This window comes from Oncorhynchus kisutch, linkage group LG10 (assembly GCF_002021735.2).
Source record: "Oncorhynchus kisutch isolate 150728-3 linkage group LG10, Okis_V2, whole genome shotgun sequence".
NCBI classification, from domain to species: domain Eukaryota; kingdom Metazoa; phylum Chordata; class Actinopteri; order Salmoniformes; family Salmonidae; genus Oncorhynchus; species Oncorhynchus kisutch.
In genome coordinates, this window is record NC_034183.2 from 58,533,986 (window position 1) to 58,556,195 (window position 22,210).

The 22,210-nt window shown below is 44.8% G+C and overlaps 2 protein-coding genes across 8 annotated transcripts in view; one reads left to right on the plus strand and one right to left on the minus strand.

Annotated features, from left to right (window-relative positions):
* Window positions 1-9,997, plus strand: part of LOC109897321 (protein TANC2) — a 137,123-nt gene extending 127,126 nt beyond the window's left edge. For all 4 annotated transcript variants that reach the window (XM_031834229.1, XM_031834230.1, XM_031834231.1 and 1 more), the window contains 13 exons: window positions 186-294; window positions 416-538; window positions 637-873; window positions 1,073-1,258; window positions 1,338-1,431; window positions 1,522-1,655; window positions 1,818-1,941; window positions 2,183-2,358; window positions 2,546-2,678; window positions 4,186-4,277; window positions 4,397-4,543; window positions 5,486-5,586; window positions 6,091-9,997. In XM_031834229.1, coding sequence (XP_031690089.1) covers window positions 186-294; window positions 416-538; window positions 637-873; window positions 1,073-1,258; window positions 1,338-1,431; window positions 1,522-1,655; window positions 1,818-1,941; window positions 2,183-2,358; window positions 2,546-2,678; window positions 4,186-4,277; window positions 4,397-4,543; window positions 5,486-5,586; window positions 6,091-8,062 — 3,628 coding nt within the window. In that variant the 3' untranslated portion in view covers window positions 8,063-9,997. The remainder of the gene's footprint in view (window positions 1-185; window positions 295-415; window positions 539-636; window positions 874-1,072; window positions 1,259-1,337; window positions 1,432-1,521; window positions 1,656-1,817; window positions 1,942-2,182; window positions 2,359-2,545; window positions 2,679-4,185; window positions 4,278-4,396; window positions 4,544-5,485; window positions 5,587-6,090) is intronic.
* A 61-nt stretch (window positions 9,998-10,058) lies between these two features.
* Window positions 10,059-19,392, minus strand: cyb561 (cytochrome b561). 4 transcript variants are annotated; one of them, XM_031834233.1, is made up of 7 exons: window positions 18,946-19,392; window positions 18,172-18,338; window positions 17,767-17,984; window positions 15,261-15,359; window positions 13,026-13,129; window positions 12,654-12,811; window positions 10,082-11,756 (listed from the first exon to the last, which is right to left on the minus strand). In XM_031834233.1, the coding sequence occupies exons 3-7, from the start codon at window positions 17,975-17,977 to the stop codon at window positions 11,561-11,563; spliced, it is 768 nt and encodes a 255-aa protein (XP_031690093.1). In that variant the 5' UTR covers window positions 17,978-17,984; window positions 18,172-18,338; window positions 18,946-19,392; the 3' UTR covers window positions 10,082-11,560. The 4 variants fall into 4 exon arrangements, with proteins under 4 accessions (XP_020349116.1, XP_031690093.1, XP_020349117.1 ...); XM_020493528.2 differs by having other exon boundaries at window positions 18,172-18,194; window positions 18,946-19,391; XM_020493527.2 differs by lacking the exon at window positions 18,172-18,338 and having other exon boundaries at window positions 10,059-11,756; window positions 18,946-19,391.
* Between the last annotated feature and the right edge of the window lie 2,818 nt (window positions 19,393-22,210).

Consider the following 22,210-nt stretch of genomic DNA (forward strand, 5'->3'; position numbering starts at 1 on the left):
GTCCCATGAGAGGAACAAACAGACCCTCTGCAAAGCCAGTGTGTACCTGGAACATCAATGTTTAAAGCTTGAATTTGTGGAGCTTTCTGTTCTTAATTTCTCTCCCTCTCTCTACATCTTATCTTTCTCCACTTTCCCTCTTTTCTTCCTCCCTTCTCCTCCTCGCCATCTCTCTGTCACTGTAGGAGTGGCCACACGCTCCTGGCCTTCTGGTTCTCACGTCAGGAGGGCAAACTGAACCGGCAGCAGACCATAGAGCTGGGCCACCACATCCTCAAAGCACACATCTTCAAGGTAACGACACACCACCACAAAATCACTACAGCACGCTAGCACACCTCCAACATCTGGGTCAATAGGTTCTACCCACTGTGCAGTAACACTGTTGTTGATATTACTGTTATCTTCTCCACAGGGCCTGAGTAAGAAGGTTGGGGTCTCCTCGTCAGTCCTGCAGGGGCTGTGGGTCTCTTACAGCACAGAGGGGCTCTCCACTGCTCTGGCCTCACTGAGGAACCTTTACACACCCAACATCAAGGTACTGGACACACACTCACAACAGCAGTGGCCTAACCAAAGCACTATTACATTACATGTTTGGTGTATTGGTTATATGTCTGACAATCCTCCCTCTAGGTGAGCCGTTTGTTGGTCCTAGGCGGCGCCAACGTTAACTACCGTTCTGAGGTTCTGAACAACGCCCCATTGCTGTGTGTCCATGCCCACCTGGGCTACGCGGAGACAGCCGGCCTGCTGCTGGAGAACGGAGCGCACGTAGACGGGGAGTCCGACAGCGGCCTCACCCCGCTGGGCTACGCCGCCGCTGCTGGACACCTGTCCATCGTCACTGCGCTCTGCGCCTGCAAGGCCAAGGTCAGGGACCAACCACCACTAATGTGCATACTGTCACTTTGGCAATTGAGGTTTATTACAACAGCATTATGATGCATTTACACAACACGATATAACTCTCTAGTAGCAAAATGTACCAATAGGTATTTTTGAACACTGTCTGCATGTGACGTCTGTGTGTGTGCATGTGTATAATGACCCTCGCTCTCCCTGTGTGTAGGTGGACCACCTGGACAGGAACGGTCAGTGTGCGCTGGTGCACGCTGCACTGCGAGGACACCTGCAGGTGGTCAAGTTCCTGATGCAGAGTGACTGGAATCCTGACGGACAGCCTCAAGGAGCCTTCACCAAGAGTCACGCTGTCCAGCAGGCCCTTATAGCAGGGGCCAGCATGGGATACACAGAGGTACACACGCATGTGCACACACACACACACTGTACACACACTGTACACACACTAAGTCTGAATGTTGTCTCCTGTACAGATCGCCTCTTACCTATTGGACCTGCCAGAGAAGGATGAGGAGGAGGAGGAGCGAGCACAGATCAACAACTTTGACACACTCTGGGGAGAGACTGGTACGTGTTATATTAGTTTGTTTGTATGTGTCAAAGTCTGTGGAATGCTTTTACCCACACTGACCCTGGCTTCCCCCTCTCCCACTGTAGCGCTGACTGCAGCAGCAGGCAGGGGGAAGCTGGATGTGTGCAGGCTGCTGTTGGAACAAGGGGCAGCGGTTGGACAGCCTAACCGCCGGGGCATCGTGCCTCTCTTCAGCGCTGTGCGCCAGGGACATTGGCAGGTGTGTGGGCACTTTTGAATTTCTCACCCATTTATTATTTCAAGTCACCAAGCCATGCAACTTGAATTTGAAATATTAAAATACACTACTAGCAATGATAGAGAACAATGGTGACAAAAAATACTAACGTAGCTACATGCTATCTGGTTTCTTACTCCTCAGATAGTGGACCTGCTGTTGAACCATGGAGCTGACGTCAACATGGCAGACAAGCAGGGCCGCACGCCCCTCATGATGGCCTCCTCAGAGGGCCACCTCGGCACAGCGGAGTTCCTACTGGCACAAGGTCAGAGTTCAGTTCATCCTCAACATCACCACCACCCACTCTACTACTCTCATGGGTTCAGAGTACGTAGTGTAAAAGTGCAAAGGCAACTGCAAAAGTGTAGGTTTGACTTGCACATGGGCAACATGTAGCAAATACATAAAGTATGTGTAATATTTAGTAATGGACAAAAACAGCTGCCAAGTCGCCATGTTATGACCCTGGCTGCCATGGAAACATGACCTTTAACCCCCTCTTGCAGGTGCGTCTCTGGCCCAGATGGACAAGGAAGGTCTGACTGCTCTGAGCTGGGCGTGTCTGAAGGGCCACATGCCATTGGTGCGCTGCCTGGTTGAGAGGGGCGCGGCCACCGCCCACGCCGATAAGAGTGGACGCACCCCCCTGGACCTGGCCTCTTTCTACGGAGACTCAGAAGTGGTAAGTGGTCGCTGGTCGTCACGTTGATGACCTCCCCATGGCAGTGCAGCACGGAGAAAGTTTTTACTGTTGTTGATTGGAATAAGTACCTGAAGGTAGAATGCTCTTCTGTTCTTTCTCTCCTCCTCCTCTTCATTTTCTTCATCCTTTAACTCCCATCTTCCCTCTCTTGTCTGTCTGTCTCCAGGTGCGGTATCTGGTGGACCACGGGGCGATGATAGAGCATGTGGACTACAGTGGGATGCGACCTCTGGACCGGGCTGTGGGCTGCAGGAACACCTCTGTGGTGGTGGCTCTGCTCAAGAAGGGAGCCAAGATGGGTACGAACTGACTAGAGGTCACTAGTCACACACAGATTTAAAAACACTGGTGTAAAGGACTGTCTTCTAATTGTGCAATATTGATCTACTTTAGCTTCAGTGGTTTAGCTACAACTTTAGTCAGTTACAGTTCTATTCAGTATACTGGTGTTTCCCCTCGGTAGGACTATAGTGGCCATTGACTCCTAGAATGTTGTCAACTACTGCCTGAATCTCTTCCCTATGTGGTTTGGTGCTCACCAAGGCTTCGCCATGCCTTCCTCCCCAGGCACCACTAACCCCCCCCTCCTCTGTTTCCACCATGTTTATAATGGTGGATGTGAGGCCCCTCCCTCTGCTCCTACTGCTGCTAACATTGCTGTTGCACCTTTTTCTTTTGCTGACACACTTTTTTGGCCACAGCTTCTCACTTCTGCCTCTTTCTGTTCTTTTCTTCATCTCATTCACTCCCTCCTCACTCACTTTTCACTTTCTCGCTCTCACTTTCTCACACACACACACACACTCTCTCTCTTGGTTCCTCTTATTGGGTTGGTTACATTATGTTTCCTCTCATTTCACCCACCTAACTCCCTTCTCTAACCTGTCACTCATAACCCTGGCTCCGCCCCCTCTCCGTAATCAGGATATCAGACTCTTCCCAGTCGACCCCGAGGTAACACACAGTTTGCCCTTTCTCTGCATACATCTCTGATCTCACTCTCTCATCCTCTTTTTACCCTCCTTTCTCTTTATATGTGGCTTTGTAAAGTGAGCTAACCATTCAAGTCATCCACTGCCCGATAAGAGATTGTGACACAAACACCACAAGGCCCACAGTCCATGCATTCCCCCTGCTGGTGGGAAGCCATAAATGCATGTGTGAACCCCCTCTGCTCTGGCATGGCTTGTGCTTGCCTGTCCCCCGTACACATAGCATGCAGTATAACACAGAATAACTCTGGCTAATAATGAGATATTATTGTATATTCATGTTGGGTGAGATTGGCATTGGCGCATAAATAAGTTGATCGTTTTCCCAGTGGCTTTACTAGAGATTAAGTTATTGATTCTGTACTTGAGTCAGATCCTTCCTGCACCAGGTATGACATCAATATCTATGTATCCATCTGTTAGCTGAGCGCTTAAATGGCACATGCAGGGGCAAAGAAACCCCAAACCTGTCTGTCTCAGTAAGTCACGCCATATTTATCTTGGGTAGAGCTTCATCATCATCTCGACCTCTCAACTGGTTTCGCTCCACTCCGAGGTGAAGTTGCCCCTACCTACAGATCTAGGATCAGTTTGCTCTCTCCAAATGCTAACGTAAACCATTAATGGAGGGGGAAAACAAAACAGACCTTAGATCAGCGTCTAGGGGCAACTTCACCCTACTCCTTTCTGTCTTGTCCTTCTCATTGTCGGTCCTTGTACTCTGAGACACGCTCCCTCTTCCTGTCATTGCCACCCTCCTCTCTCCTCCGGCCACTTCCCGTTACCCATCATGCTCCCTGCTGTCTTCCGCCAGGTCCGGCCACCTGGGCCATGGCCACCTCCAAACCCGACATCATGATCGTCCTGCTCAGCAAGCTGATAGAGGAAGGAGATGGTTTCTACAAGGTCAGCCCTTCCTAGAATATAGCAATATAGCACAGTGGTCATTGAGGGCTACTGTTGTGGTGCCAAACCGTGCTAGTCTCTCGCCTTTCTGAGGGTTTTTTCTTCTACCCGTCCTGTAGAAAGGTAAAGTGAAGGAGGCGGCCCAGCGGTACCAGTACGCCTTAAAGAAGTTCCCCCGCGAGGGCTTCAGCGAGGACCTCAAGACCTTCAGAGAGCTCAAGGTGTCCCTCCTCCTCAACCTGTCCCGCTGTCGGAGGAAAATGAATGTGAGTGACACTCCACTGCACCCTCCTCTATCCCCTCACCCCACCTGGCTGTGACTGGAGCTGCTTTTTTTGCTTACACTCAACAGCATTACCATCTGCAAGGTTTACCAAGACATTACAATACAAAACAACTTTATTATCCCTCATTGGGATGTACAATACAACGACCCAAACAAAGATATTTAGCTCCTCTGATAGATTATAAAACCGCACGCGGATTTAAGCAGTGTAAAAATATTGGTTTCAAAAGTTTGACAGCGATATTGTGCAAAAATGTACAGTAGATCAGACTTCAACATAATAGCTGAAGGTAAATCTCCCTCAACCATAGCCTCATCTAACCTAGGCCCATATCCCTGCATCTTCCATTCCCTCTTATAGTTTGCTTGGTTTTGGTTTGTGTTTGTAGCTCTGGTAACTTTAGAGGAGGTGCAAGGGGAGGTTGGTTTGGGTCAGAGCCATAGTGGCCAGCTGAGGTTCTAATGACCGAGCAGTGCAACAGCAGTTTCTGTGCGTGTGAATGTGTTTGTATGTCTCTGAAAGTCTGTGTCCAGTGTTTGTTCATATCAATGTTTTTAATCGCTCAATTTACATGGTTTCGTCATGGACTCGCATTATTTTTTATTTGTCAGTGTCGTCCATTTGTCTTTCAGTTTTTTTTTCTTGGGTGTCTTCTATCTGAACCCAAGTTTCCATCGATCTCATCGACTCAGTTATTCACTTCTGTTTTACTCTGTATGGTTATATGTATGACTGATACAAGACTCCTGAATGACTCATGTTTGACTCTGTACATGGTTCCATGTACGACTCACCTATAACCTTTTTTCCATTAATCTCTTGACTCATTTGACTCACCTCTTGACTCATTTCTGACTCATGTACCGCTCCACGCGTGGCTCTGTGAATGACTGTCGGCCCTGTTGCTGTTGTTGCTTGCAGGACTTTGGGATGGCTGAGGAGTTTGCTACCAAGGCGCTAGAGTTGAAATCCAAATCGTACGAGGCCTTTTACGCCAGAGCCCGCGCCAAGCGCAGCAGCAGGTAACCGTAGCAACGGGGAGAACAGGGAGGCGGAGGCCTAGCGCAGAGTGAGCTCAGCCTTAGGATCCAATTGGGCCCTCTCATGTCACATGATCACCAGGTTTCCAATGCGCTGTAGACAGATGACTACAGGGGGACATAGAGTTCATGAGCATTTTGGCCATGTTTTTCACCCTATGTCATGTTGAGTGGTTTTTATGTCTGCTTACACATCCTGTATCCCTATGACTTGTTCATTCTCTTGCTCATTGTCATGGCTCATTTTTTAAATGTTTTAGTGTACTTTGCCCGACTACTATGTGAGGGCAAGTAGTTTGAACAGTTGTGGTGCTGTCATTTTGACCACATGCTACTCCCTCAGTCTTTGGTTTCATGCTTTGTCATGCTCATCTGTACCCCCTCCAGCTCTCCTGCTCCTCCCTCATAATGCTTTCTCTTCTTTCTCAATCTCCCTCTTTTCTCTCTTGATATTCTCCTCTTCACCCCCTCGTGTATCCACCTCAGGCAGTTCCACGCAGCCCTGGAGGACCTGAATGAGGCCACCCTCCTTTGCCCCAACAACCGGGAGATCCAGCGCCTGCTGCAGAGGGTGGAGGAGGAGTGTCTTCAGTTCGAGGAGCAACAGGAGCTGGACCCTCCCCCATCCCCTCCCAGAGAGCAGGCCCCGCCCCCTCCCCAGTCCCTGGAGCCCCGCCTGGAGGACATGCAGCCAGTGCAGGACCTGTTTGAAGAGGACGAGGACTACCTGGAGCAGGACCTAGAGAGCCTCCCCATGGGCATGACTCCCGAGCCCCGCTCAAGCCCCTCTGGCCTGCCCCTCATCCAGAGCCTGCTGCCCTCCCCGGGCCACCGCAACTCGCCCTACCTCTCCGGAGGCCCCTCCATGGTCCAGGCTTTCGAGCTGCCCCCTATCCCCCCTTCCATGTCCTCCCCCACGCGCCAAGGCTACCAGTCCTCCTCCCCATCACTTTCCCCGACGCACCAGAGCTCCCACTACCGGCCCAGCCCTCCGCACACCTCCACAGCCCACCAGGCTTCCGCTACGCAGTACAACTTCAGCCCACCACCTTCGCCTCTCCGCCGGGGGCAGTACCACGCCAGCCCCACCTCAGAGAGCGGAGGAGGTCTGTACCGGCCACAGTCAGCCTCAGCCCGCTACCAGTCGGAGCAGATACCCGGCCGGCCGAAATCTCCACTGTCTAAGATGAGCAGCCAGCGCTCCTTCCAGCTGCCCTCCCAGCAGCAGCCTCCCCAGCAGGGCCAGTGGCTGCAGCCTGCAAAGGCCCAGATCGTACGCACCAACCAGCCCAGCTCCGCTGTGCACTCCAGTGCTGTGCTGGGCACCAGTGCCTACAGCCAGATGGCCCACTCCATGAGCACCCGCCTCCCCCCCGACCTGGCCGAGCTGGGGGACGGAGTGAATATATTCCCCAGTGCCCTGGAAGGGAGGCCCACGCTGCAGGTGCAGGCCAGCCTCAGTGCAGGAGCACTGTACCAACATGGTGGGATCCAGATGGTCCCAATGGAGGACGAGCTCCCCCAGCGGCCCTCCTCAGCTTACCGGCCTGGAGGTCCGCGCTACAGCCAGGCCCCCCAGATCAGCCGCAGCCAGTCGGCAGCGTACTACCCTGTCTCACCTCAGATGGAGATTGAGTTAGAGATGGAACACCAGGCGGCGCTGGGATCACCGGAGAACCCCCACGGCCTGCGCCGACCTGTCAGTGCCTCCAACGCAGAGCCAAAGCCACACGCACCCACTCCCCGGCCCCTCATGCACTCCCAGAGCGTAGGCCTCCGCTTCTCCCCCTCCAACACAAGCCTGGGTGGGGTCTCTGCAGCTAATCTAGCCCCAGGCTTCCGTGGCTCCACCTCCGCCCAGCAGATGGAAATCCCTCTACAGCTGTCCTACGAGGATGGTAGTGTCTACTGCGACGACCTCTCGCCTGTGTCTCCTCCACAGGGCAGCGACATAAGGGTGGTGGGAGGGACGTACCCAGACAAGGCGCTCCGCTCCAGAAACACACCTTTCATGGGCGTTGTCGACAAGACGGCGCGGACTCACCAGTACCTGCCACCACAACCGCAGACAATAGGGCGCTCCTGGGCCATCTCTTCCCTGGACACGGTAGTGACAAGCTCCACCACGTCTCCAGGGAACATTGGCCCTCAGCATGGCTACAGCCAACAGCCCAGCCTGGGACACATTGCCTACTACAACCGCACCAACAACGCCCACAACGGACACCTCCTGGACGATGACTACTACCAGCCGCCAGCTAACAGCTCACGGGACGGCAGGGCAGATGGCATGGGCCGTGTGAGCCAGGCGCCATCCTACCCAGACGTCAAGGTGGCCCGGACGCTGCCTGTGGCCCAGGCCTACCAGGACAGCGAGTACATGCAGCACTCCAGGGACAGGCAGGGCCCCACGTCCCCTATCAAACCAAAGAGACCTTTCGTGGAGTCAAACGTGTAGGGAGGGACTGAGGGAGAGGACTGATAAGCCTGCAGATATTTTGATTTGCAATGATTTAGAGACAACTCCAAGGGTATGTGATGAGACTGGGAAGGCAACACTACTGCAGACAAACACATTTAAACTCTCCTCCCATGCATCTTCTATGCCTCTGTCCTTCAAAGCCATTTACTATGGATGAATACAAGAAAGCCTAAAACTGCAGTTTGCCAGGTGAATCCAGAATATGTTGGCCTTCTGTTTGCAGAGTAGTTTGTATAGTCAGTGGAGGGGACAGGGATGATCCACAACTTTAGGAACTGGAGTCTGTTTGAAAAGCATATAGGACGAATACCACACACCCTGACCTGACTGCTGCCTGCCGTTTTCTCCCTGCCCCTGAATGCCTGTCCTGGGATGGTCACACTCAAGCCATGGGCACTTCCCTGCTTAACCTGTTGAAGTCCAAACTCTCAATGCCTTCTTCAGAATAACTCAATAGAAGGCCGCCCTTCACTAAGATGACCATGTTCTCTGCTGTAAATGTGACTGAAAAGAGACTTCAACATACTTGTACATAGGAAAAGCAACACAAAAAAAAGTAATATTTATCATTTAAGTTATGTTTGTAAATACATTATATATATTATTTCCATTGGATTGTATTTTTTTCTCTTTGCTCAAGAAGTGATATGCAGCAGGCTTTGTGAAGCTTTTGGGAAACGGGCATTTCTTATTTTCCAATAACTTGAATGTTTCCTTTTACAGTTGAATGATCTTTACCAGCCAAATCTGCAGTTATTCAAACATAACACTGTACTACATACACTTTTGGCCACTAAAGGGTCAAAGATGTTGGCAGCATGCACACATGACTTCAAATGATCCAAGTGGTCATTGAAGGACTATTTTTGTCCGTCCATAAAACAATGGAAATTAGGTGGTCAGACGGTCTTCAATATAGAACAGAAATGGGTCCAAAGCTAATATTTAGGTTAAGGATGTAAACTGAGTTATCAATTGTTGTAGTCAGCCTATATATATTCAGAAACGTACAAAACCATCCAACGTCTACATTTTGGTTACACTTTCTTTACAGTGCATTTTCATGAAACTAGATATGTTTTGAAAAAATACACTGAAGAAAGTGGTGTCAAGACTAGGCTACATTACATGGTTGGACTAGATTATGATCTATCTATACAAGGTTGTCAATTGTGATGGATTTCAGGCAACGCCCTTTATCCCCTACTGACACTTAGTATGAACAACAATCAGTTAAACAGATACTTCTCTTACAAGAACATATGAACCCCTTATCTGTGAAGTTTACATTTTTATTTACTGTAGTCTTGTCATTTTTACTCAGTCATTTGTTACTTTAAAATGTCAAACGTTTAGGCTAACAGTTTTATTTGTAATTATTTGGTGTGCTTGATTGTTTGGTAATAGGTGGAGCCTCTGATCAGACTGTTCATAAACACTCCAACCAGGAAGTTAATGAGCCAGTTGATTGATATTAACAAGTGGTGCATCCAAAGGTTAACCCTACATCTCAGCCTGTTGCAGAAGGGACTTATCCCTACAGTCAATACCCTCTGTCTGGATTAACACCCAAAATAACATTTATTTTCAATAAACGTTTTTTTTTTTATATATAGTTTGTGTAAATAATTGCTGTGCTGCATAGAAATGCATGTTTGTTCTCTGCTTACTCCCATGCTGATAAACATGTACTATTTGTTTGTATAGCAGTTATCAATATTTGGAGACGGAGGCAGAAAATGTTTTTTTAATAGTTTTTTTGGGCTTGCTGAGCAGAGTTCTGTAAATTGTCTGTATATGTGAGTTGTGGTGTTTTTGAAACGAGAAGGTAATAAGAAACATGCAATTGTAAAATGTACTTATTTAAAACTGGTTACCACTTCAAGGAAAATAAATGTGGGTCGGCTCTTACTTTTAACTTGTTCACACCATCAGTAGCGACGTCTCGTTGACACAGACTAACAAACACCTATTGAGTCATGCATCTTTAATAAGTGATAGGAAGGCAATATAGGTTTAATAATTGTATAGAACAAGTTTCCACAAGTGAAAAGAGGCAGCGATATTGACAAGTAATCTTAGTTGAATTATTCGGACAAGTAGATGCTTTGAACAAAGCAAATTACAACACAACATTCATACACCAAAACCATCGACTGTTAAATCTAGTCGCAAACATGAATACAGATAAGCAGCTTCGTGCAATTAAATCCAGTGACTCCCTTCTATTACACTAGCTCTGAGCATTTAACCAAATTGACCCCAGATATAAATGATTCTGTAAATCAAGATATCAATTGAGCTAGGGGGGGGGGGGGGGGTTTCCAAAAAAAGATGCGTTCCTGCAATATTACGATCACAGGATTTTGAGTAGGCCTACACCTTGCCCTCTACAGGTCATGACTACTTCTACACTGTCAGTGACTAAGATAAAATGTCTGCATATCACAGAACATGCATTTATTTGACACTTCTCAATATAACTGACCCCATACCTATACTGCAGTCGATTTAACATAAGGAACGTTTAAACCTCCCCACCTTGAAAATGTCTTGGTTGTAGTGCCTTCCACCCTTCAAGTGTGATCAAAATTTGCAACTTAGTTATGCATGCATACATTTGATTTATTTTTTATTTTTTTACATATGGGTGGTCCCAGGAATCGAACCCACTATCCTGCAAGCGCAATGTTCTACAGAGTATCCTAATCACTTTTAATCTTGATTGGGTAATTTTCTGTTTTGAAATATCCAATGCTAAAATATAATCCAATTGCCTGAAAATATTGGATAGCAGGTTTCCCAACTCTCTTCTAGGCCCCCCCAGACGTTTTAACTTGCACACCTAATTCAATTAGTCAAGTAACCATCAAGCCAGATGTGCTTTAGGGTTGAAACTTCTGGGGGGGGGCTTGGGAATCCCTGGTGAAGAAGCTGCTTCAAGAGTGGGGTGACTCAACCCCAAAAATCCAGGCATTGTTCAGTCACAACTTTGTGCATCCTTTATCATAAATTCAACACTGCCAATAGATTAATTCAATATTTTGTCACAATGAACATATCCCTGAATGAACTGCAACTCCTTCATTTATCACAAGCTTGGAAGTTACTCCTTGTTAAACAAAGTATAACCCTACTGCCCTAGATGAAGGCACAACTAACTGGCTTTGTCCTCTGAACACTTAGCAAAGGCTATTTTGTTTTTAGAGCCCTAATATGGCGCTAATCTGTGGCAGCAATCAAATACATTGGTCAAATAAGTCCTGTCATACCTCCATTTCATCACAAGGGGGTGTAGAACAGCTCTTGATGTGACATGAAATAAAGACAGCATAATCAGCCAGATCTCCAGCTGGTCCTGGAGAGATACTGGGTGTGTAGGCTTTTGTTCCAGCCCAGCTCCTATACACCAGCTTTAAAAATATATATAAATGTTTTAAATAAAAGCCTGAGCACACAGGAGTGTTTCCTGGCTTAAGGTGAGGTGGGGCTCCCTCGCCCCTCAGTCAGGGTCTTAAAGTGCACAGATAAAGCCTCTTCCTCTGGGTGCGGGGGTCTCCTGAAGTCCTCCCGTGTCACCACGTAGCCTACCAGAATCCCAAATGCTACTAGCAGCAGTCCTAGCATGTTACCAAGGATCCCCTCTGGGGCAAACTGTGAATATGTGTGTCTGGGAAGAAAAAAGATTTTAATTATATCATAATGGAGTTTGTTGTGATACAGTACAAAGAATCATTAGTTATATTTCCATGTGACTTATCAAGAGGATCTTAAGCATAACATATGGCACCAAACAGGAGAATGAGTCTTAATGTGCAAAGACTCAACATCATTAAAATCCATGTCTTAACACATTGTCATAAAGATAACCCAGACAGCAAAGGCCCAGCTTTCCCCAAACACCCTGTACAATAATTACCTCCCCTATGATTTAGCAGGGTAGAGCTGGGCAAAGTAGTAGCACTTCAACATCATCCAAAGTGACAAACACACCACTGACTTGAACATCTGGCACGTCTATTACCAAATGACCTTTTTTTTTTTTTTAAACCCTGTTTTCATGGTATCCAATTGGTCGTCTCATCGCTGCAACGACCTTACGGACTCGGGAGAGGCGAAGGTCAAGAGCCGTGCGTCCTCCGAAACACAACCCAAGCCGCACTGCTTCTTGACACAACGGCCACTTACCCCTCGGAAGCCAGTCGCACCAATGTGTCAGAGGAAACACAGCACACCTGGCATCAGTGTGCACTGCACCTGGCCCGCCACATGAGTCGCTAGTGCACGATGGGACAGGAACATCCCTGCCGGCCAAACCCTCCCCTAACCCGGACGACTCTGGGCCAATTGTGCGCCGCCCCATGGGTCTCCCGGTCGCGGCTGGCTGCGACAGAACCTGGAATCGAACCCAGAACCTCTAGTGGCACTGATGCACCGCCTTGCACCACTCGGGAGGCCCAACAAATGACTTTGCACCCAATATTTGTGTGCATATTTGTTTTATACATTTCTTAATTGTACGTGGTGGTATGATATTGGAACTGAGCCCCTGCATAGTAATACTCACTGGATACTGAAGAACAATTTCTCTGAAATGCCCAGTAGGCAGGAGGCTAGGGACATGGCGAGCATGGCCAGGCCAAAGAAGACATGTAGTGGCAGGTACCAGCTCCGCAGCGCCATTAACGTCCCAGGGAAGAGGAAGAAACCAAGCCCCATCAGCCACTGAGGGAGTAGAGGACCAACGTTATTAAACGATTATGCCTATTAGAATGTAATATGAGAGCTACTGCCTGTATACAGCTAGGTTCTCAGTGCAAACAGTACATTAATTGGTATTCTGATACAAGGAAAAAGGTTTAATTATTTGTTTGGTTTTTGTGTGTGTGCGCGCGCGCGCGCGCGACTGCATGTGTGCACAGGAGAGGCGAGGGCTGACCTGTACACAGAAGAGAACAAAGGTGAGCATGCCACACCAGCTGTGGAGGGAGTACATGTTGGGGATCTTGTTATGATTATGGAAGTCAAACACAGCCACGATACCTGAGGAGATGCAATGAGACATGCTGTCAATCTTTCCCATTCATTTTGTATAGAACAATGTTGATCAATTATGACTTGGTACATAATCAATGAATGTTACTCTTTCGTGTTGTTTTTTTTACCTGCCTCCATGTGTGGATATGAGGCCATGATGCTTGCAAACCAAATGTTTCTGAGTCTGTAAGGATTGCCTGAAGCCAGATTGCAGCGTTTAAATTGATGACCGGTTTGGATACACCTGCCTGTTTCCATGACTACTCCAGACCTCAGTACATGACGCAGGCTACTGTGATTCAGCTTTACACTCCCATGCCGCACCACTGATTCGTGGTTAGCATGCGCAGCCATCTCATGTTACCTATGTTCATAGCCTACTACGTTCGTTTTTTTTTTATCTTGCCAGTTCCCTTATATTTTGAAGAGTCATGCCATCACCATTAGTTTCTCCTCACCATCTCTTAGCGAACTTTGAACTCGCAAAATAATGATGATTTGTGCGTCTACCCTAGCTGTGGGTCTGAATTAGAGGTCGACCTATTATGATTTCTCAATGCCGATTGGACCAAAAAAAGCCGTTAGCGATTAGTCGGCCGATTTGTATTTATATACATATGTAATAATGACAATTACAACAATACTGAATGAACAACGAACACTTATTTTAACTTCATATAATACATAAAGAAAATCTATTCAGTCTCATAATGAAACATGTTCAATTTGGTTTAAATATTAGTGTTGGAGAAGGTAAAAGTGCAATATTTGCCATGTAAAAAAGCTAACCTTGGAGTTCCTTGCTCAGAACATATGAAAGCTGGTGGTTCCTTTTAACATGAGTCTTCAATATTCCCAGGTAAGAAGTTTTAGGTTGTAGTTATAGGGCTCTCTATACCATTTGTATTTCATATACCTTTGACTATTGGATGTTCTTACAGGCACTACAGTATTGCCAGCCTAATCTCGGGAGTTGATTGGCTTGAAGTCATAAACAGCGCTGTGCTTCAAGCATTGCCAAGAGCTGCTGGCAAACGCAGTAAAATGACGTTTGAATGAATGCTTGCGAGCCTGCTGCTGCCTACCACCGCTCAGTCAGACTGCTCTATCAAATCATACACTTAATTATAATAAACCCAGCAATACGAACCTTTGGTCATTCACCTGGTCAAATCCGGGAACTATCATTTCGAAAACAAAAAGTTTCAGTGAAATAAGGAACCTTTCCGTATTTTATCGAACGGGTGGCAAGTCTAAATATTGCTGTTACATTGCACAACCTTCAATGTTAAGTGATAATTATGTACAATTCTGGCAAATTAATTACGGTATTTGTTAGAAATTGTCTTCACACAGTTCGCAACGAGCCAGGCGGCCCAAATTGCTGGATATACCCTGACTCTGCTTGCACTGAACGCAAGAGAAGTGACAATTTCCCTAGTTAATATTACCTGCTAACATGAATTTCTTAAAATATATACTTGTATTGCTTTTAAAGCCTTGATGTTTATGGTTGTGCAAAGATTGTGCTTTTTCACAAATTAGCTTTTGTTAAGTCATCTGTTTGGCGAAGTTGAAGTAGGTTGTGATTCGATGATAAATTAACAGGCACTGCAACGCAGGACAAGGTAGTTAACCGAGTAATATCAACCATGTGTAGTTAACTAGTAATTGTGAATATTTTTTATAAGATATGTTTAATGCTAGCTAGCAACTTACCTTGGCTCCTTGCTGCCACAAGGTCCTTTTGATGCTGCACAGGTGGTCAGCCTGACACGCAGTCTCCTCATGGATTGCAACGTAATCGGCATCCAAAAAGGCCGATTACCGATTGTTATGAAACCTTGAAATCGGCCCTAATTAGTCGGCCAAGCCGATTAATCGGTCAACCTCTAGTCTGAATGACTGATCTGGCCCTAGAGAACCCATTTATGACTCGCCGATAGATAAGTCCACTTGTTTGCCCCACCATGTAAGACATGTCTCATATATATAATATTTTCAACTAGCTAGGTTAGGCATCTTCCTTTTAAACACAATAGCTACAAATTTAAATTAGTTTAGAATGTTTGGCTTCAAGGGGAAAGGGCCAAAACAACAAGTCTTGTCCATAGACAGACACCCACACAGGCCTTACCCACTATGCTGATAATGAGGGCGAGAAGGTGGAGCACAGCATGGAGAACCTTGACGTTGCGTTTGCTTTCATTCCTAAATACTCTGTACACCAGGATCGCTGAGAGAGACAAACAAGGCCGGTTAACATTCACATAAGACTATTCAAATAGAATCATTTCCACAACATGATAATGAAGTCTAAATATACAGTGGTCAGACTTGACAACGTTCACACGTAGTACATGGAATATGTAAATTAATTGTTACATGATTATACACCAATTTGAAATAAAACTGTTAACCTTCAAAACATTGCTTTTTCACCTTAATCTGCTGTAACCATTTAAAAGGTTAGTCATTACTTCTGTCATAGTACAATAATCACACCCAACATGGCACCAAGGGCAATAACAGGTATGAGGCTACAAAAGAAAGTGTGAATCAGGGTAGTTATGGAGGTGTTTTAGTCCCAGTGAGCTTGAGGCGAAGGTTAAGTAAACTGAGGCTTTGAGTGGGGCAGAAGTCATTCAACAAGACCACTAGAATGCATTTTCAAACACTTGACAAGTAGCTGCCACCAAGAGAGTTGGTTAGCATAAAAATGTTGCAGAAATGCTAAGACAACACAACAAACAACTGTTTAACTGAGTTCCTGTTATATTACAATTATTAAGACATTAACCTCGCAGAAACACAAACAACGTTCCAGGCAAAAAGTATTTGCTGTGTGTCTCCCGATCCCACTAAGGACAGCTGGTTTCCCTGGAGGGTGTTTTCATTCCAGCTCCATTTGGACTGACCGCTCACACTAATGGCTAAGAGAACATTAGTTTTATGTCCTAATTCAATTGCTGTAGCAAGGTTAGGAATCAAAAGGCTACAGCTGACTTAATAACAAGCAGCTGTTTTATTTGACACCACAAAGGAGATTTTATTTACATTATTGTCAGTGGCTGAATAACTTATTTTTGTCATTACAGTCAGGATTCAGGGACCAATGGAAAACTTGAAAACTTTTGCTTTCATTGCAACTGTTTTCCTGTAAGTGTGAATTTTTTTAATTTCACCTTTATTTAACCAGGCAGGCTAGTTGAGAACAAGTAGCCCAGTGGTTAGAGCATTGGACTAGTAACCGGAAGATTGCAAGTTCAAACCCCCAAGCTGACAAGGTACAAATCTGTCGTTCTGCCCCTGAACAGGCAGTTAACCCACTGTTCCTAGGCCGTCATTGAAAATAAGAATGTGTTCTTAACTGACTGACTTGCCTGGTTAAATAAAGGTAAAATAAAAAATTAAATTTACAACTGTGAACAGACAACAGAGTTACACATGGAGTAAACAATTAACAAGTCAATAACACAGTAGGAAAAAAAAAGAGTCTATAGACATTGTGTGCAAAAGGCATGAGGTAGGCGAAAAATTACAATTTAGCAGATTAACACTGGAGTGATAAATGATCAGATGGTCATGTGCAGGTAGAGATACTGGTGTGCAAAAGAGCAGAAAAGTAAATAATAAAAACAGTATGGGGATGAGGTAGGTAAATTGGGTGGGCTATTTACCGATTGACTATGGACAGCTGCAGCAATCGGTTAGCTGCTCAGATAGCAGATGTTTAAAGTTGGTGAGGGAGATATGTCTCCAACTGAAACGATTTTTGCAATTCGTTCCAGTCACAGGCAGCAGAGAACTGGACTTTATCATAGTACTATTTATGGGAACAAATCCCTGCAATAGTAATTTCTCTCACACAGAGGGGGAAAAACAACAGCCTAGAAACAAACAAAAAATAAAGTCTCGGCTCCTCCCACCCTAATAGCATTTGGGATGTATTCCTGTTGCAGGGTGTGCCCTTAGGCCTTTGCCTGAGCCCTGTGTAGCATTAGCATCACACTAATGCAATAGGTCAGAAGACCCCTGGGCTAACAGAGCAGACATCAGAGAAGACAACTGCCTGTTCTGCCAACTCTGTTCATTTACCGCCATCTCTCCATGCTACCAGTAAATCAAATTATTTTGGTTGCATACATATATTTAGCAGATGTTATTGCGGGTGTAGCAAAATGCTTGTTTTCCTAGCCCCAACAGTGCAATAATATCTAACAATACACACGAAACTAAAAGTAAAATGAAGAAATATTAGGACTAGCCATGTCGAGTCCTGTGTGTGTGAGATATATACACCGGACTCAACATTGTATATAAGTATGATGGGATGTATAGACAGTATATGGATAGAATATCTGAAGAATACATTGATATTAATAGTATATGTACAGCAATAGTTAAATAAGATACGCTTCAACCAGAATACAGTATAGAAATATGAAGAGGGTTAAACTGTATGTAAACATTATTAAAGTGACCAGTGTTCCATCCATGTCTGTGTACATACGGCAGCAGTAATGAGAGCTACTTTATTGCGCTACATAACCAATTCAATCACTGGGACAGTGAGCCATTAATTAACTAAATTCCTGGAGGAATGGTTCATTCTAATTTTAGTTAGTTTAATTTTGCCCTACCATCTCCATAGAGAAAGACCAGGCCCAGGACCATGCAGAGGGGATGTACATTGAACTCCTGTCCCGAACCATCCCAGGCGTAGCCTCCGTGATAGCTGCCCATCCACACGCCCGTGATCACCACACAGGCCAGGCCCAGAACCTGAGTCCCCCCCACGTACCACGGGAAGGAGCCCAGGCCTTGCACGGCCCGCTGAGGGCTATCTTCCATGGTCTGTCTTGAAGGGATAGAAAGAGAGGGGGAGAATGATGGTTTTGTCCAGTGGTGCAAAACAAATGCACAATGACTAGTTTCCTGACTGAACCAACCAGGAAAACCTCCAGGCCCCTGTTTAGTCCCACCTATAGCTTTCTGAAAAGACCATTGACTCATGGATGAACAAAACCTGTGATCTGAATCTTTACCTTGTCTCTTACCAGTCACCACCCTAAAAGAGTCAGAAATAACCAAATATTGGATCAGCCGAGTCATGTCTCCGGGATTGAGAAACAAGCGTCCTCTTCCTTCCTGCGCTGCTTCTGGACTCATTTGATGATGTGATGGGAGACTGCAGAGCTCTAAACTGGGGAAACTTTATCACATCCATGTGAAAAACACTTACATGACTAGGTGTTTGCTCTTCAGTTGAATAACAGTTTGTTAAAGGCTATGAGTATGACTGTATTCAAAGTGTGAATGTGATTGTGTATTGTGTTTAATATTTGTTATAGGAGTAGGACAGCGTTTTTATCCAAAGTGTGTGTATTCAGGTAACATTGTGTTGCTTAGCTTACACACCTTGTTTTTTTACTAGATGATATACAACTAGGGACGAAAGTTACTCTCATAGGTAAGGAGAACTTATGCAGGTTAGGAGAATTAAACTAGTAGGTTAGAATAATTAGGTTAAGAAAAGAGTTAACGTTAACTAAAATGCTCTCCAAACCTGCTACGAAACGTCACAACCCTTATTTTAGGCTACTGATTGGATATGAGATGAATGCATGTCAGAAACAAGAACCAAATATCGCGCATGGTGTGAGAAATGTAATGAAATGTACGCAAAATATTGACAAACAAAACACTATTTAAAGGCTATCCTCGACTATAATTTTGGATACCTCACGTCTAGGAGCTCTATCCTATCCTCATACAACTTCAAGCGCAAACATCCGTATGGTAGGACATGTTCCACTTACCGTTTGGTCCTCAAATAACCTGCTTTCCCAGCAAGTCTGAGAGGGAGTGGATATCCTTGTTCCGCTCCTTTTGTGTGTTTTGGACTGGTTCCTAGATACGCCTACAATTTTCGTAGTTACTTCATTACTAAAGAAACACCATAAAGTCCTATAGCATAGGCCTGCCACTAAATATTTCACAATAAGCTTTATCTTTATATTACTCGCTCCAAAAAACGTCGCGAGTGGGTGGATCTGTCGACTGGTCGTGACAGAAACAGTGGCGCAGCTAAACGTTGAGTTGACAGAGAAATACGTTAAACACTCCCCCTCCCTTCAATTAGCATCAAACGTAGAGGAGGGAGGAGCACAAACAGCCTTCAGAGAGGATGACGTCTGGCACCGCACTGACAAATGTCCAAAGGTCTATTACCTTGGCTACTCAGAGCGTCCTTGCAGATGCAGAACCGGCGTTGAATCAAAACAATCCATTAAAAATGACCAATTAGTTGACTGCTTTAATTGATACTGATGCATATTGGATAAAGATTGGCTGTGCGATCTTGTCTGCTCGTTTAGACAGACAAGCCAATTGGTCTTTTGACCAATCAGATCAGCTTTGAAAAAGAGTTGACGTGAAAAGATCGGATGTGATTGGTCAAAAGATCAAATAGTGGAAGAAACTATCAGAATTGGTCTGCCTGTGTAAACGCAGCCCAAATAGCCCAGCTCTAGATGTTTATGTTGAACAATAAAGATGCAGGAAATAACAGTTTATTTAATTCAAGTAGGCATTTTCAAAATTTCAAAGTAATTACTAACATTTTTGCCCATGCTGCATGTGGCTATATCCGTCCGCCATTACAGGACTATTAAACGACTACTTTTATTAGAAAAAAAATGTATCCAGAATATATCAATATTTTTAAATCAATATTTTGTTTTATTGTATTATTATTATGATTTTTAAGGGGGTGCTGCAGCCCCCTCAGCATCCCTACTTTCTGAGGCTATGAACCTATGGTAAAATACGGTGGTAGATCATTGATGTTATGGGGCTGTTTTGCTTCCACTTCCACTTGTTAAGGTCAACGGCATCATGAACTTTACTTTACCAAGTACCAGGACATTTTAGCCCAAAACCTGGTTGCCTCTGCTAGGTAGAGGCCAAGTGGCCATCCAGCAAGACAATAACCCCAAACACTAATTAAAATCCACAAAGAAATGGTTAATTGACAACAAAATCAACATTTTACAATGGCCATCTCAGTCTCTGGGCTTGAACCCCATTGAAAACCTGTGGTTTGAATTGAAGAGGGTAGTCCATAAGAGCAGATGAAAGATATCAAGGATCTGGAAAGATTCTGTATGGAGGAATGGTCTAAAATCCCTTCCAATGTGTTCTCCAATCTCATAAAACTGTTTTTAGTGTCATTATCCTCGCCAGGGGAGGGTACTAGTGTTTTGAAAATAGGGGTTAACTTGTTAAACACGTTTTTTTCTCTGAGCAACTGTATTATTATAAATTAATATGATTTCCACGTTTTTTTTAGCATACAATACAGCCTAGTTCAGTATTTTTTGCTCATTTTTATCAAGGGTGCCAATTATTATGGACATGACTATGTGAATAGTTTAGCAACTTAATCTGCTAGGTTTAATGTTGAAAATCTAGGTTTATCCCACAAATCGGTCTAAAAAATATTTTGTCTGGATGCATAATATTAATTAGGACATTTAGTTAATTAAAGGTAGACCTCGCGAAATGATGTTGCCACGAGGAGCACCACAGATATTGAGATGAGCGAGATGCAAGACTTCTCTCTCACGCAGTCACACTCAATATCTGCGCATGTGAGAAGTTGAGCCTCGCGCCCTTATTTGTTGTGGAAATTAACCCACTATGCCGCTTACTTTGTGCGGAAATTGACCCGCAATGCTGTTTACATTCTGCATATACGTCATATAGCTGAGTGTACCTTTAAATCACACATCTCAGCAAAACACTCGATGGCAGAACTTGGAAGCTCCGCTTGTGAATATACCACTTCCCCAAATTATCCATAAGAGGGAGACAAAGACTTCAGGACTGCGTTACGCTTGATAGTTCACGCAAGGAAATTTGCCGTAGCCCTAATGTGATTTCCGGGAGTAGGCTAATATAGAAGCAGACACTTTCAAAGTTTTGTAGTAAAGGAAAACTATGCCCTCGAAATAAGACCTCATTAAATACTTGTTGTATTGTGTTTATTAAATCATTTTAATTTGAATGTTCACTTAGAATCTCACTTTGAGAAGGCCACAGGACTGAAAATTGATTAATGCAACAATCATGTTGCATTCATCCATTTCTCTGTCACTAACAAATGCAGTCATGGGTGGTAACTCTACAAGTTACTCAAAAGACAAGGCACTCTGGGAACTCAGGCTTTACACCAAGTAAGTAAGTAATTTAACACTGAAAAATGTGGACCCATACAGACACTCAGGGTTGATTTAACATTATGGAATTTGCTGTGTACTCATTTTGCCATGGGGCAGAGATATGTTTTTGCAGTTTTACAGCAAATTTCCTGCAATTCAACACATTTTGCCAAGACATATGCCATGTTAATGATATCTGAGGGAGAGTGAATAACAATAATAACAAGGTCGGTATTCAGTCATGGTTACTACAAGTTTAGATTGCTGGCTAGACTCATTTATATATCCATTAAACAGAACACAACCAAATTTCTGAATTGCGCTTTGTGTATTCTACTATTGCAACTGTAGGTTAAGACCCCTATGTAGTGAAACATTTTTGTAAGAGTTAGAAACTTGCCTCTGTATGCTACCTCAGGAGCCACAGTTCAAGTCCCCAAAATTTGAGTAGCATGTTGCGTTCATTAGACCTATTGGGCCAGGTATCAGAGAAGTGATATTGCGTCACGGGGAACTAACCATTGTAGCCTATGTGAAGGTTGCACTCTATGGTTGATCTCCCTTTTTAGTAGGCTAGTGTGCCGACAGACAGACTGATCATTCCCACACTCTGTTCATTGTTCTAAAAAAACTATATTTGCTGACCGTATCATGTACTGTAGCGTAGATAGTCATAAATGGGAAGGTACAAAAACAGCCAACTTTTGCTTTACTGAAACTCAATTTACGTGTCTAGGCCAATGTTTGATTTATGACATTTTACTTTATGTTCTAAGTGGGGCACATTTCATATTTCAATTGAAGATGGCTCTCTCTCTCTTATTAGGTGTGTGGATGAAGGCACTACCACCATGATGCCGAA

Coding starts and splice junctions, on each gene's coding strand:
- cyb561 (XM_020493527.2), bottom strand. CDS start 17,977: ATGGAAGATAGCCCTCAGCGGGCCGTGCAAGGCCTGGGCTCCTTCCCG. Junction 12,812..13,025: donor TTGTTCTCTTCTGTGTACAG/GTCAGCCCTCGC, acceptor CTACTCCCTCAG/TGGCTGATGGGGCTTGGTTT. Junction 11,757..12,653: donor AAATTGTTCTTCAGTATCCA/GTGAGTATTACT, acceptor TTTTCTTCCCAG/ACACACATATTCACAGTTTG.